General features: G+C 48.2%; 1 protein-coding gene across 5 annotated transcripts in view; it reads left to right on the top strand.

Annotated features, from left to right (window-relative positions):
• svep1 (sushi, von Willebrand factor type A, EGF and pentraxin domain containing 1) overlaps window positions 1–15,552 on the top strand; it is a 46,683-nt gene that overhangs the window by 27,437 nt on the left and 3,694 nt on the right. For 4 of the 5 annotated variants that reach the window (XM_061763386.1, XM_061763387.1, XM_061763385.1 and 1 more), the window contains 22 exons: window positions 279–392; window positions 484–685; window positions 1,022–1,179; window positions 1,284–1,482; window positions 2,111–2,286; window positions 2,745–2,869; window positions 2,999–3,128; window positions 3,220–3,390; window positions 3,603–3,776; window positions 3,859–3,978; window positions 4,312–4,488; window positions 4,605–4,689; window positions 4,849–5,040; window positions 5,265–5,432; window positions 6,680–7,352; window positions 7,793–10,485; window positions 11,624–11,858; window positions 11,930–12,085; window positions 13,530–13,593; window positions 13,669–13,842; window positions 14,596–14,772; window positions 14,853–15,026. In XM_061763386.1, coding sequence (XP_061619370.1) covers window positions 279–392; window positions 484–685; window positions 1,022–1,179; window positions 1,284–1,482; window positions 2,111–2,286; window positions 2,745–2,869; window positions 2,999–3,128; window positions 3,220–3,390; window positions 3,603–3,776; window positions 3,859–3,978; window positions 4,312–4,488; window positions 4,605–4,689; window positions 4,849–5,040; window positions 5,265–5,432; window positions 6,680–7,352; window positions 7,793–10,485; window positions 11,624–11,858; window positions 11,930–12,085; window positions 13,530–13,593; window positions 13,669–13,842; window positions 14,596–14,772; window positions 14,853–15,026 — 6,537 coding nt within the window. Of the gene's footprint in view, window positions 1–278; window positions 393–483; window positions 686–1,021; window positions 1,180–1,283; window positions 1,483–2,110; window positions 2,287–2,744; window positions 2,870–2,998; window positions 3,129–3,219; window positions 3,391–3,602; window positions 3,777–3,858; window positions 3,979–4,311; window positions 4,489–4,604; window positions 4,690–4,848; window positions 5,041–5,264; window positions 5,433–6,679; window positions 7,353–7,792; window positions 10,486–11,623; window positions 11,859–11,929; window positions 12,086–13,529; window positions 13,594–13,668; window positions 13,843–14,595; window positions 14,773–14,852; window positions 15,027–15,552 lie in introns of those variants that run through there. The other variant, XM_061763388.1, reaches the window with a different exon arrangement.

Below are 15,552 nucleotides of genomic sequence, written 5' to 3'. Positions count from 1 at the left end.
CACTCATGTTCCTTAGGGGGAATGCAACGCCGCCATCTATGGGGATCGTCTTGTCGTTACAGAGGTTTACACACCTGAATTTCACAGACAAGCCGGTTTAGTCGCTTTTCAAAAAAAAAATAAAAAAAAGAATACGGTTGGCAATGGGGTCGGGAAAGTCGCTAAATTGGCACCACTGCCTTTTTTTCGATCAAAATGGAGGAATCGCCCGGCCCTTGATGGCGACTTTAATACGGTTCAAAGTCAACTTTAACCCCTCCCCTGCCGCTTTGTGTCAGGCTCCGTGTGCGAGGCGGAGGTGAACGAATGTCTCTCGTCCCCCTGCCTAAACGAGGGCGTGTGTGTGGACGAGGTGGACAGGTTCACGTGCAGTTGTGTCGGCGGCTTCACAGGTTAGACGAAAGTGGGGCAATTTCAGTTTTCCCGAACATTTGCGTGATGCACTGTTTTGCATTTGTTCTGCCCTCGCTCCCACTTGCTCAGGATCTCGCTGTGAACTGGAAATCAACGAGTGTCTGTCCGACCCGTGCGAGAACGGCGGCGTGTGCGAGGACTTGACGGGCGGTTTCGCTTGCAACTGCGCCGTCGGCTTCGCGGGGGACCGCTGCGAGGTCAACATCGACGAATGTAACAGCGCCCCCTGTCTTAACGGCGCCTCCTGTCTGGATGGCATTAACGATTTCAGGTGATTTATTCAATTCAATTTCACCCCATCTAATTAATTTACTGGCCTAGAATGGTATCAGCAGGTTGCAACAGAAACAAAGGCTACTTAACACACACGGAGCAGCAGCACATACAAACAGAGCATACAACAATACTCACATGTATACTGTTTGTTCTCTCTGGTCTGTGTAAGTTCACCTGAAAAGGTTATAGTGCATTATAGGCTCTTCCCTAACTTTTTGTGAGTCGTGTAAAATGCAAACGTCAGTCACCCAGAATAGCAAATCATTCGTGACTGTCATGGTTGTCCAATTGTGATTTGGGAAGGCCTCTCATAGATATTCTTGACTCGCAGGTGTGAGTGTGTGGAGGGCTACATTGGCCCAATTTGCGAGGTGGATGTGGACGAGTGTGACCCTAACCCCTGTGTGAACGGGGCCAGCTGCATGGACGGTCTCGGGTCCTACACTTGCCGCTGCCTCCCTGGGTTCAACGGAACCAGGTGTGAGACAGGTACTATAGGACAGATGATGCACAAGTTGTTTTGGTTGCCGTGGAGATTGCTTTTCTGTCAACCTCTTCCTTGATAAAAAAAAATGTGTTGTTTTCTCCGCCAGAAATGTCTTCCGCATTCAACCTGGACTTTGAGGTGTCGGGTATCCATGGTTACGTGCTGATGGATGGAGTGATGCCGACACTTACGGAGATCACGTGCACCTTCTGGATGAGGTCATCGGACACCACCAATTATGGCACGCCCATCTCCTACGCCGTGGAGAGCAGCGACAATGCTTTTCTTCTCATAGACTACAACGGGTCAGTGACATACGTAATACAGTGGCTCGCAAACTAGCTTGGTGGTCCGCAAAACGATTTGCATTGGCTTAATATTACGAGAATCGAATTGTAGTTCACTTGTTTATGTCATGAACGGAACAGAGGATAGCACCCAAAAATGCACGACTCCAAAACAAATGGACAGTTTCAAAAAGAGAGGTTTAATATACGGGCAGAGATCGGTACACCGGCAGGCAATCCGAAAAAGGCAACAGTATCCAAAAACGTGAGGCAAAAAGGCGAGGTCGATAATCGGAACAGGGTCTAGTCTTACTGTGAGTCTGTGACGTGGAAAGAAGGAGTGCTGGAACGCGACGACAAGGTACAACGAACTGGCGACTAGAAAGAACGAGACACGAGGTTAAATGCAAGGGGTGATTAGGGTGAACGAGGCACAGGTGGGGAAGATGCTCTCAGGAGCAGGTGTGTACGAGACGGCGGGAAAACAACAACCGGAACGCACACCCATGACACTTTAATAAAACACGAGTTTCTTCCCTTGTTCAAATTTGACTTCAGTATCATAGTTCTACGACGCCGTTCTCATAAGATTACAACCTTTTATCCCAACAACATTGCGACAGTTTTTTTCTCGTCGTCCCTGCAGTTGGGTGCTGTATGTGAACGGTAAGCAGCGGATTACCGACTGCCCGGCGGTGAACACCGGCAGCTGGCACCATATTGGTGTGTCGTGGAGGAGCTGGGACGGGGACTGGAGGATCTACATCAACGGGAAGCCCTCAGATGGAGGCAAAGGCTTGTCAGTCGGCACCAGCATCCCAGGTGTAGTGCTATCCTCTGCCCGCTCACTTCGCATGCAGCCATTAGAATTGTAGTCTGCAAGTACAGTAAACCCCCACTGCCACAAGATGGCGGCTCAGCACTACTTGTGTCTGACTGAAACTCCTCAACTCACTTCGACATAGTTCCGTGGCACCGAAATGCCACGAGATGGTGGCGAAGCAAATTTTTTTTGTGTCTAAATGAAACTCCTCAACTCACTTCAACCATAGCTCCTTGACACCAAGATGCCACAAGATGGCGCCAAAGCCGTACTTTTGTGGCTTTCGGCCAGAACAGAAAAACAGAGGTGATTTTTTTTTTTCAGCAGTTGCAAATTGGTGAATCTGTCAATTCCGAACCGCGAAATTGCGAGGGTTTTCTGTAGACTAGGAGAAGCTCTTTTCTTCATTTTTTTTGCGATGGGTGTTAACGGCTGAGGCTTGACCCATATCCTGTAGGTGGAGGGGCGCTGGTGTTGGGTCAGGACCAAGACCAGAGGGGTGAGGGCTTCAACCCTGTGGAATCCTTCGTGGGCTCCATCAGCCAACTCAACATCTGGGATCGCGTGCTCACACCCCAACAGGTAAGTACGGAAAGTCATCGCTTTATCATTCCCAGCAAAGGTGTGGTCACTGCATTTAACTTCATTTTCAAGAACATGTATTTATTTTTTGCCTAGTGTATTTTAATGTTGGCCATGATGGTTGTGTAGATCAAGGTGCTTGCGAGCAGCTGCCCCGCCTCCCATGTCACTCACAGAGGAAACGTTTTCGCCTGGCCAGACTTTCTCAGTGGAGGTCTCGGCCGAGTTAAAGTAAACCTCAGCAGCATCTTCTGCGCTGGTAAGTGCGTGTCGATGCTAACCCAGCTCGCGCCTCCTACTGGCAATGCAGCGCAAACTGCGATCGATCTGACCTCATCTTTTGTTTGCAGACTGCCCACAGCTGGAGAATGCTGTGCCTCACCTTCATGCCTCCACTGTGGAGGTGAGTCCTGGTGCCCAGGTTCAGCTCTCCTGTGATCCTGGCTTTTACCTGGTGGGGGAGCCGGTTCTACAGTGCCAAAATAAAGGAGAATGGAGCCACGCTCTTCCCAGCTGTGAACGTAACTCAAGGACATTTGTGTTTGGCTAGCTGGCAAAATATCTTCTTCTGTTGGCAAGCTCGTTAGTTTCCCGTTTAAATGGTGCCACATTTGTGCAATTGTGGGATGAGCTGAGCTTATTTCCACTGATTCATTTTCAGATTGTCGTGCTGTGTTTCCTGTTCATGCACATTTCCGTTATCCATTAATATCTCCTCTCTTGCATGGTACAGAGGTATCCTGCGGTCTTCCTCGACCCCTGGATAACGGCGAGTTTCAGGGGGCAGACTTCCACGCCGGCGGCTCGGTCGTCTACCGGTGCAACCCCGGCTTTTACCTGCTGGGAGACGCCAAGGTGCATTGCCCCAATAGCGGCAAGTGGGGAGGAAATCCACCGGCTTGTCTCGGTACTTCCCGTCACGTTGTGTTCAATCTGCACAGATGGAAGCGCAGTACGTTGAATATTCTTTTTTTTTTTCCGCCTCTGAGATGTGGACGAGTGCGCCCTGGGATCGGACTGCGACAGTCACGCGAGTTGTCGGAACACTGACGGCTCTTACACGTGCGCCTGTATTCACCCATACAGTGGAGATGGCAAGAACTGCACAGGTAAACCCAGAGGTGGCAAAAGTACCTAGAAGTACAGATACATCGTTCCCTCCCATATTCACAATACTTGAGAAGCGGATTAACCCTGCTGATTTTGGAGGGAAACCTATCCTCGGTCCTTAACCCCTGCAAACAGCGGGGGAACACTGTACTGTACTTGTGTACATAAAAACCTCTGGTAAAAGTACTAATACCACTCTTGTACTTAAGTAGTTTGACAAAAAGTACAAAAGTAAAAATAAAGTTTGACTGTTACTTACTGTAAGTACTGTACATTTCTATACATTTTTATATAAAAAAACGTGATTATCTGAATGTGGCGGGTTTGAGCAGAGCCAGTCAAGTGTGACCACCCCGGCGACCTTGACTTCGGCCACAGAGACGGCAGCAACTTCCTGATGGGCAGCAAAGTCATCTTCCACTGCGAGAACGGCTACAAGTTAATCGGAGTCGCTCAACTTCAGTGTCTGGAGACGGGGAGCTGGGACGGCCCCGTCCCGTACTGCAGAGGTGCTGAGCAGAGCTTTGAAGATATGAATGCGAGGCATTTACCATGCATTTTGTTGGTTTTAAGGACGTTATATTTGCTACTGTTTTCTAACTATTCCTCTGCGGTTGCGCAACAGCCCTCTCTTGCCCAGCGCCACCCGTTCCAGAGAATTCCTTCATGAAAGGAAGCAACTTCACCTATGGAAGCAAGGTGACTTTCAGGTACCCTTTAACACCACGTCGTTTTCTCACCACAAAAAGTAGATCCCTGCTCTCCGTCGTTTTTCCGAGAGGCTACGACCAAAATCATTAAGTACATTGATCTTAACTCTCTTATAGCCTTGACAAGATTTCCGAATTTTGTGCTCATTTTGCTTGCAGCTGTATGAAAGGTTTCCTTCCTCAAATCCCCTACGAGTTCCAGTGTCTTTCTAGTCTGAGGTGGAGCGGGATCCCACCTCTCTGCCATCCAGTGTCCTGCGGGGGACCTCCGATTGTCCGGAACGCCTACTACACCCTAACCACAAACACGTACCTGTCGACTGTCTCGTACTCCTGTGCAGAAGGGTTCAGGTATGGGTAAAAGTTTCTTCTAAAACATATGCAGGAATCGGTCAGCTCTCTTCTTGCGCAATTCCTCAAGCAAAAAAAAAGCATTTCTGATTCCACAGGGTGTCGTGAAAAACTGTAACACTCTTTGGCCATGCGGTTCTCCCTCGTCTACGTCATCGTTCGCAGCAGTTTTGATGTCATTATTATACAAGTGATGTAATTGCAAGGATTTTGTTTGCGCAAAGATCACAGGGCCCCATGGAAGTGGTTTGTGAAGATACAGGGGAGTGGAGCCGACCGTATCCCCGCTGTGTCAACTTCCTGTGTGGCGACCCCCCCGCCCTGAAAGACGCCGTGACTCGAGGAGAGAACTATGAACTGGGGAATAAGGTGCACTATGTCTGCAAGGAAGGGTAAATTCTGCTGGTTTGCTCAAAAATGAGAATATACCAACACCGATATTCAGTGCCGGCCCAAGGCATAAGCAAACTAAGCACCTGCTTAGTGCCCCGTTACCACAAGCGGCCCCCCCAAGAGTAATTAACAATCAACACAGTCTGAAGTAGTATTTCTTTGTTTTAGAGTAATATTGTGAAAGACCAGACTAACATTAACAAAGAGAAATGTTTGATTTAGGGTAGTTAGATTTAATTTTGTGCATTTCTACATAGTTTAAAGAGCTAATTATTCAACTTTGTTTGTTTTTTGAAAACCATTTTTGTCCCCTTTTTTTAGGTACCTCTGTTCAGTCACATCATGGTTTGATATTTTATTGTCTTTTTTCATTTAGTACTTTGTTTTTGTACATTTTCAGTGTTATCGTAGTAAAACAATTTTTGTCACCGTTTGTTACGTTACAAAAATTGTGCTTTGCCACAATCTTGTGGCATCTTGATGTCAAGGAACTACATTGAATTGAGTTGGAGTTTCATTTTAAACAAAATAGTGCAAAAAAATAGAGTTTCACTTACACAGAACTAGTGCTTTGCTGCCATCTTGTGGTATTTTGGTGCCAAGGACTATGTTGAAGTGAGTTGAGAAGTTTCACTTAGCCAGAAATAGTGCTTTGCTGCCGTCTTGTGGTGTCTTGGTGTGAATTAAATATGTTTAAATGAGTTGAACTTCATCAACACAAAAGTACTGCTTTGCTGCCATTTTTGTGGCATCTTGGTGTCAAGTAACTACCAGTATGTTGAAGTAAGTCGAGGAGCTTCATTTAGAAAAAAAGTAATTTTGGGGCCATCTTTTGGCATTGTGCCAAGGAACTATGTTGAAGTGAGTTCAGGTGCTTAATTTAGACAAAATTAGTGTTAATGAATCATCCTGTGGCATCTTTTGTTGAAGTTGATGAGCTTCATTTAGACAAACGTGCTTTGGCGCCATCTTGTGGCATCTTTTTTTGCCAAGGAACAACTGTATGTTTTTGAGGAGCTTCTTATAGACAAAAGTAGTGCTTTGCTGCCGTCTTGTGGCATTGATAGGCAGTGCTAAACCGTTTTGGAGAGGGCCGTCAACGACACTGTACTCATAATCCCTCGAGGGTAAATTCAATATACTTCTTGATTATAAAATAAATTTTAGCTTTGGGCTCCGTGGAGGCTTGGGCCGGCTATGCCGCATTTCAAAATAACTCCATCTCCTTTCTCGGTCTCCTTGACAGCTACACTATGATTGGCTCTGAGACCAGGGAGTGTCTGCCCAGCGGCCAATGGAGCGACAGCTCTGCTCAGTGCGTGCCCCGCTCCTGCGGACCCCCGCCTGCCATTGACCACGCAGAGCCCTACGAGAGCCACAAGCTTTTCGGAGACACCGCCAATTATTACTGCACCGACGGGTACACGGTGGGAAACAACTCCAAGATGGTGTGCAACACTCAGGGCGTGTGGGCGCCCCCCGACGGAGAGGAGGCCCCTCGCTGCGTCGCCAACTTCTGCCTACGCCCGCCAGAACTCCCCCACTCCATTTTAGACTCGCTCGGCAAACCCAAATACTCAAGCAACACGGAGGTCAGCTACAAGTGCGAGGAGGGCTTCGTGCTCAACACCACGGCGACACTGCGGTGCCTCATGGGAGGGGAGTGGGAGCCTCGGCCGTACGATATCAGCTGCGTGCCCGTGAGGTGCTCCAAGCCAGACGGCATCGATCGGGGCTACGTGAGCGGCAGCGACTACAGTTTCGGAGCTGTCGTGGCGTACAGCTGCGACAAGGGCTTCCTGATCCAGGGGGAGAAGAGGCGGACCTGCAAAGCCGATGGAGAGTGGGCCGGGGTTTTGCCCTCGTGTGTCCCTGTGTTGTGCTCCTCCCCTCCGCCGCTCAAGAATGGCTACATCCAGGTTAGCCACAGAGCACACACCAAATTTTGTACATGTACTATTCCAGGGTTTCTCAACGTGTTGTATTCGTATGGTGTTCCGTTTGGAAATCTTGATTTACTGTCGCCTGGAACAACACAGAAGAATAATCAGAAAAGCATCAACACCATGCATATCTAGCATGTACACATTCATAAAGTTACACAAATGACTATTCAGTAGTTATATTATTCAACACAAACAAACCACCTTCCCATGAGGCTCATCAAAAGTATTAGCGAGCATACTGGCCTAAATAACACACTAGCCACACGTTAACAAATTGTTGAGTTTTTCAGCAAATGACCGAGGATAGGTTCCACCCCAAAAAATGCAAATACGTATGTGGATTCACGTTATTATGTTGCTTACAAGTGTACGCTTGAAATATCTGCTTACACGCTTGTATTTCTCTTCTAAAGGTCCGAAGTCGATTCACCTTCAACAACAAGGTGATCTATGCCTGTAATGCCGGCTACAGACTAGTGGGTCGTCCAGAGCGAGTTTGCCAGGCCAACCGGCAGTGGTCCGACAACGACCCTCCCTCCTGCGTCCTTTTGACCTGTGACTCCCCTCCTAACATTGCGCACGGATATTACAGGGGTCGAGACTTCCAAGTGGGTCGGAAAGTGGAGTACTTCTGTGACGAGGGCTACGAGCTCGTAGGGGACGCCATCTGGACCTGCCTTAAGTACGGACGGTGGGACAAGTCGAGGCGACCGCGTTGCTCACCCGTGCAGTGTCCGGAGCCGCAGCTGGAGGAGAACCACCTGGTTCTGAAAGGCCTGGACTCTGAAACGGGAACTGTGGAATTATCCTGCGAGGATGGCTACGTCCTGGAGGGGCCTCAGATCCTCCGCTGTTTGGCCTCCCAGGAGTGGAATGGCACCTTTCCGGTGTGCAAGCAGGTGCTTTGCGGGCCTCTGCCTGATGTGTCATTCGGTGGGCCTTCCTCGTCTTCTCCCCCTTTTCTATTCGACTCCGTGGTGACCTACAAATGCATGGACGGATTCACTTTAAGAAAAGAAGACTCTGTGACGTGTCTATCCAGCGGGAAGTGGAGTAATCCATACCCAGAGTGCATTCCGGTTGAATGTCCTCAGCCTGTGGAGATTTCCAATGGCATTGTTGATGTTCAGGGTCTTATGTACCTCAGCAAGGCGCTGTACAGCTGTAAGACTGGATTTCATTTAGTGGGCAATGCAACTGTCCTGTGCGGAGAGAAGGGACTTTGGATCGGAGGGGTGCCTTCTTGCCGCCCAATCGAATGTTCACCTCCTAAGCAGATAGCCAACGGAAAAGTGGCTTTCACCAAACTTCAGTTTGGTCACAGTGTCACCTACTCTTGCCGCCGCGGTTACCGTCTTCAAGGTCCGGAGAATCTCGAGTGCCTTGCAAGTGGGGAATGGAATGCTGAACCGTCTGTTTGCGTGCAAATATCCTGCAGTCCTCCCCAACCCATTGAAAACGGTTTCGTAGAAGGTCAGGATCACGGTTTCGGTGTCACCATATTCTACAGCTGTTTCCCTGGCTTCCAGCTTATTGGCCAGGACCACCTCACATGCGAGGAATTTGGGTGGTCAAGTGCTGTTCCTGTCTGCGTGCCCTCAGACTGTGGCCTGCCGCCTCACATTGACTTCGGAGACTACATTCGGGCAACGGAGCCTGGGGGAGGCTCCCCGAGAGATTTGACCTTTCTCCACGGGACAACCATCGAGTACCGATGTCACAAGGGTTATGACCTCACGAGCCCCACCCGGTTGGCGTGTCAGGAAGACGGAAGCTGGAATGGGACGGCGCCCTCCTGCGTCCCAGCCGAGTGTGTGACTCCCCCGAGCCCTGAGCACGGCCGGGTGAACGTAACTGACACATCCCTTGGCAGTATGGTCACGTACACTTGTGAGGAAGGATATGAGCTGGAGGGAGAACCAGTGAGGCAATGCTTATCGGGGCAACTGTGGACCAATGATGCCCCAGGGTGTCGCCCTGTTTCTTGTGGGGACCCAGGTCCTGTAGCTAATGGCACAGCTCATGGAGGTGCCTTCGTGTACCCTGAAGTCCTGCACTATAAGTGTAATCCCGGCTTTGTCATCAAGGGTGGTGATAGTATTACTTGTCAGGCTGATGGGAAATGGAACGGACAGAAACCTTGGTGTGAGTTGGTGTCATGTGGTCCTCCCAAGCTCCCCATTGATATCACTTTCAAAGGCAAAGAGTTTGTCTATAATGAGGAGATTGAACTCAGTTGTAAGCCTGGTTTCCTCATTAAAGGGAAGTCTGTCAGCGTTTGTCAGGCTGATGGAACCTGGAGTCATGAGTCTCCTTCCTGTGTACCTGCCCACTGTGAGAAGCCCTCTCCGATACCTCATGGCCGAATATTGGGGTCAGAGTTTGGCTTCAACAGCAAGGTGAAGTATGAATGTGATGAAGGATACACTATCAATGGCGATCCGACACGCCGTTGCCAGGCAGACGGACTCTGGGACAAACCAGCGCCACGCTGTGGTATTATCAGCTGCGATCCGCCCGAGGACATAAGCCACGGCTATCTGAATGGCTCCAGTTTCAACCACGACGACACTGTGGAATATGTCTGCTTTGAGGGTTACGTGGTAGTCGGGGACCCCGTGCTGCGGTGCTCAGCTGAAGGATTCTGGGTAGGCACCGTGCCCCAGTGTCGACCCTGCGTCTGCGCCCTGCCGCTTTTGAAATTCGGGGTGGTTCTCGGTCGCAACCGTGCCTGCGGTGACCAAGTTCACTTCCAGTGCGACGACGGATACAGGCTGCTCGGTCCGGCTCACGCCGTGTGTGAGAAGGGAGGGGTGTGGAGCCCCGGGGTGCCTGTGTGCGGCCGCGGGAGGTGCACTGTCGCCCCGCCTGCAGTTCCAAATACTGTATTGCAGGGCGGCAGCGGCACCTTCCCAGACACCGTCGCATACAGGTGCAGGCCCGGCTACCAGCCAAGGGGGTACCCACACCTCTCCTGCGGGAGAGATGGCAGATGGGGTCAGCCGAAGATCAGCTGTGAGCCTGTGAGCTGCGGAAAACCTCCTGCTGTTGCCCATTCTCATGTGGAAGGACAGGCCTATACGTTCCCAAACCAGGTCACATACAGGTAAACTGCTGTTAAGGATTAGTTGAAAGTGCCTTTTATGAGGAGCCTGTACACTCAACCCTGTTTATTACAGGGGGGGGGGATACGTCCCAGACACACCTGCAATAGGTAGAGACACTATTAAAAAAAAACAGTAATAGTTTTACTCTTTCCACACACTTTAATCACATTTAAACTTATTTAAACAGACTTTTTAGAGTATTCCTTAGTGCCAGTTCTCACTCTCACAGGGTTTTCCAGATAAGAGGTAAAGACTGCTTGCTTCAAACTGTTTGTCTCGCACAGTTGAAGTTCACTGTAAAATTGACACATAAAACTAAGGCGAATTCAACTGTATATTTAAACACCAAAATGTTAAATCAAACCACATAATTTTGATATTCCTCTAGCTTAGTGCTAACATATAGTGTGATAGGCCATAGAAAGGCTAACAGAAATTAGCAGTGATGTTACGGTAATTCTGCTACTTTAACTAACAAACAGAGCAGCAACAATACAAACAGAGCATTCAACTCTACTGACAGGCGTATATTGTTTGTGCTCTGTGGAAACCACTGTCTCTTTTTCTTGCTCTTAATTATATAATTACTGCATCTCTTCCAATAGACCTCAGTACTACCGAGAATATTGTGGCACAAAATGGTATTGCACTGAAGGCTTGCAACGCTAAATTCATGCTTGGCTATATATTGTGTAAAAAAAAAAAAAAAAAAACTATTGCAAAAGAAATCCAGGATTACGGGGGCTACGTTGTGGAATTTATATTTGAGTTGTAGAAAAATCCCTTTTATATTGAAAATTCGTGAGGAACTGGCACATCCACCAAAAATGTTTAATGACCGATAGATGCCACAAGATGGCAGCTTAAACACCACTTTTCTGTTAGACAGGAGCTCTTCGTCACAAGATAGCGCCAAAGCATTACTTTTGTATCAGGCAGGGCTTTGGCCCAGGCACATGAATAACTGTATAGAAGAGCATAGCTTCAAATAGGATAGGTGAACTTGTGACTAGCGACTAGTAAAACTATAAGAAAATGTTTTTTTCTAACCCATAGCGCGTGGGTCTGGAACGTATCCTCCCTGATGTGCGGAGGTTCTTGTCCAAACTAAACTGTTTCACCCTGTTCTTCCTCCAGATGTGAGGATGGGTACGAGCTGGCAACACAGACGGCGACTCTCTCGTGTCTCGTTGATGGCACTTGGTCCAAGCACAGCATTCGTTGCCGCCCCATCCCCTGCGGGCTCCCCGCTAATCACGCCGTCCCTCACCTGGCGATCACCGGAAAGGAGCTCACCCCTGTCGGGAGCACGGTCACCCTCTCCTGCCCTGCGGGATTCTACCTGCAAGGCTCAGCGCTGGCTGAATGTCAGGTACGAAACCTCTCACTTAAAGCAGGAAAGAGAATAAATAAAGCTCTTCTGCTTTTCTGTTGCATCACAAGCTGGGCGGAGGCTGGGCCCCGAGCATCGCGTCGGTTTCATGTGAGCCGGTGGTGTGTGGAAACCCCCCTCCTCTTGTGAACGGTGTCCGTGAAGGGGATAGCTACAACTATGGAGACTTTGTCATGTACTCCTGCCTGCCTGGCTTTGAGATCAAGGTTAGTGTCTCACCACAAGTAGCTGAGCTGCTCAACCCTTTGTCAGATGTGATTAAAACCAGTGACCTAAGCACTGTCAGAAGCGCTGACCTACATTTACCACATAAATCATTTGTCTCTGTCGGGCGGAATCCTCGTATTTCTAAAATCAGTACTGTTTCTTTAACCAATTAGATTTCAAATTCGTCCTCAGAGGCCCAGCTAGCTGGCTCAGGTCAGCATTTTCCTAACTCTGATTGGTTGGTCAGAGCAAGTCAAGTCTGACTAGCAAAACATGTCTGCAAGCGATCGACATACATTAATACATAATCAGCATTTGAGTGAGTATATTGTATTTTATTAAATATGGGTTTTTTTAGTTGTTTTTCTCATGTTATTGTATATGGATTGTACGTGGCACAGTTGTGTGCTGTTTTTTCTTAGTTTCTATAAGTGCATAAAACAAGTGGCTAGTGAATATTTAGGCAGTTCTTTTTGTCCTACAGTCTTCATCTGCTGTAATACTTGAGCAGTTTCACTCTCAGGTCAACACAATGCTGAGGTAATGGCCAAGAATCCAGTTACTGAAACTCACGTGATTTCCCTGCTGAGCACACAGAGAGATCTGATAAGCAACTTCCTTGATAGGGACGCCAGGCTCTTATGCTGTATTGATCCAATGAGGATTTTGCAACATGAACTGTGTGAAAGGCAGGACTTAAGTAATAAATGCAGTGATCCCATTACCATAAAATGTGTGTGGGGGGGGGGGGGGGGGGGGGGGGGGGTTGAAACTAACTCGAGGTGTGACCAAGTGGTGGACCAGTTCGTGCAAGTCATAAGTCTCAAGTCCTAACCTTCAGGTTTTAAGCAAGTCCCAAGTTGCTGTGGCAGAAAGCAAGCAACTCCCTACGAGTGTCATCATAAAAGTATACTAGTTAACATCTAGGGCTTCACTCGTAGTATTAGTAGCAGGCAGATGTCAACTAGAGCACAGTTTTGCCTCACTAGTAATATGTAGGTGTTGTACTCGTGTGCCCTTGTCGATATCAAGGATATCCAATAAATACTCAAATCGCTTGCCATACTATTTGACATTTCTGCGCGCTAGTATTATGACTACATGTTACTAGTGAGGGAAAACTGTACACGAGTTGTCATCTGTACACTACTGGTACTACATGTAATGTGCTAGAGGTTAACTAGTGAAATCTTATGTCACTAGTAGTACACAGTTGCCAACTAGTGCACAGTTTTGCCTCACTAGTAACATGCAGTAAACTGGTGTATGCTAGTTGTAGTGCGCCCTAGTTGATCCACTAGTGCGTAGCATTGTCATACAGTAGTGGAGAAAAAGTAACATGTAAGACAATTCTACTTGTGCACCCTTGTTGCACGGATATGGAATCAATGCATACGTATCCTGTAAGTTGTTTTCGTATAGCTTTCATTGTCTTCTCCACAGGGGGACTCGGTCCAGACCTGCCAGGCGGACAGAACATGGAGTGGCACTCAGCCAGCGTGTCTTGGTAAGTTTGTTCAGACGGGCGACAAAGTGGAGTCGCCCGACGCTTTGTTCATGCGGGCGTGCGTCGTCTCCCTAGCACAGTCCTGCGGGCCTCCCCCGACAGTGAAAAACGCCACAGTGCAGGCGACAGGGGAAACGTACCTGCACAATGCCAGCTTTGCGTGCGACGCCGGCCTGCAGCTGGTTGGCCCGACTACGCTCGTCTGTCTGGCCAACGGCACGTGGAGCCTGCCTGTACCTTCCTGTGAAGGTAAGGACCAAAGCCCCACATGCATTGGATAGAGCAGAGATTCCCAACCACTTGTTCCACGGCACGTTCATTATCCAATTTGCACTTCATTCTCAATCTCAGTGTGGTGGTACGTGGGCGCCCACAAGTAGTACGTGAAAGAATAACTGCCTACGTTCATTTCAGTTGTTTTTGACTTTTAAGTACAATATCTTTGCCTTTAATCTTTTAGACCTTTTACTTTGGTGCAATTTGTGTTTAACCTTTAGATTTAGTATGTCTTAATTGAATCACCATTTCAGTTTTACTCATTAATACACACTGAAAATGCATCTTCCCATCAGATAGTCTGCTGGTGTGGCGCTTTAGAGCGCCTCGTTGTCGGCCACGAGTGCGCGCACGTCATGGTGAGAATGAAGGAAGCGTGATGAGGTTAAAAGATTGGGAGAAAAAAAAGCCTTATTTGACAGCCAGCATATGGACTGCAGCTTCGGGCTAGGCGTGGCTAAGTTTTAAAATTCTCTATAGTTGCCTCAAGCCGGGGACAAAGTACTTTCACAGTATATTATCTCCAATTTTTGCTCGCAAGTCAAAGCAAAAAATTCGGCCGAACGATGAATTAAAGTCGTAAGTCAGGGTACCACTGTACTCAAGTAAAACACAGATACCTGCATGAAATAAAGTGACTTCCAAACACTAGCCTTGGGCTCAATGAGGTTTAGGAAACACTGGGATAATGGCGACAATGATGATGATCTAATTGTGTCATTTCAGCGACTCAAGGCTGCGAAAGCCCCAAGCAGATTCCGCACGGCAAGGTTCAGGTCACTAACCTGACCACTGGACGCGCTCTGGAATTCAACTGCGACAAAGGCTTCAGCCTGGTGGGAGATGCCCTGGTGATGTGTATGGGGGGCAACATCTGGAGCTCCACCTTCCCCGCTTGCCAACGTTAGAAAGCAGGGAACCTCCGCCGGCTGACTCGGACAATCTCCAACTACGCTCATACTACTTGTTTCCCCCGCTCACAGCCAAGACGTGCCCGACTCCTCCGGGCTGGAAGGACGACAGGACCGAGGCCCGGAAGTTCTACGTGGGGCAGTCGGTGCGGGTGAGCTGCCCCAAAGGCCAGCAGGTGAGAGGGGCCGGCAGCATCACGTGCAGGCCGGACCAGACCTGGAGCCCCGTCAGCGCTGTGTGCGAGAGTACGTAGACCGTTCCTATCTTTTCATTTAGCTTTGAGGAAATCAGTAGGATCCCCCGCTATATCGCAGCTTTTTCTTCTTTATTTTTGTTGCCTTGAAATATGTTTACAATGTGATTATAAAGTGTGTTTAAATAAGTTTGAATGTGATTACAGTGTGTGGCAGGGGGTATTTTAATGCTCAAGCGATTAAAAAAACGTTTTTATTATCTGTTCCAGTGGTTCTCAAACTTTTTACACAAAGTACAACCTCAAAAAAAATACTCTCATACTACAGTACCACCATAATGGCCAAGTACTCAAAAATGAGGCAGAGGTTTTATGCCTGAAAAATATACAGTGGACCCCATGCATACTCACAGTTCAGCAGTCGAAGATTCACCTATTTGACGATACACACACACACACACATACACATTCACATATTTTTTTATACATTTTCTGCTTGCAATTTTTTTACATGTTCAAATACGTTTACGTGTTTAACAAATCAGAGGAGCACTAACGAAGCAAATCCAGTGAACCCC

The sequence above is a fragment of the Phyllopteryx taeniolatus genome, chromosome 23 (genome assembly GCF_024500385.1).
Source record: "Phyllopteryx taeniolatus isolate TA_2022b chromosome 23, UOR_Ptae_1.2, whole genome shotgun sequence".
Lineage (NCBI taxonomy): Eukaryota > Metazoa > Chordata > Actinopteri > Syngnathiformes > Syngnathidae > Phyllopteryx > Phyllopteryx taeniolatus.
Note: the sequence above shows the minus strand (reverse complement) of the source record. Positions and strands in the feature narration are given on the sequence as shown.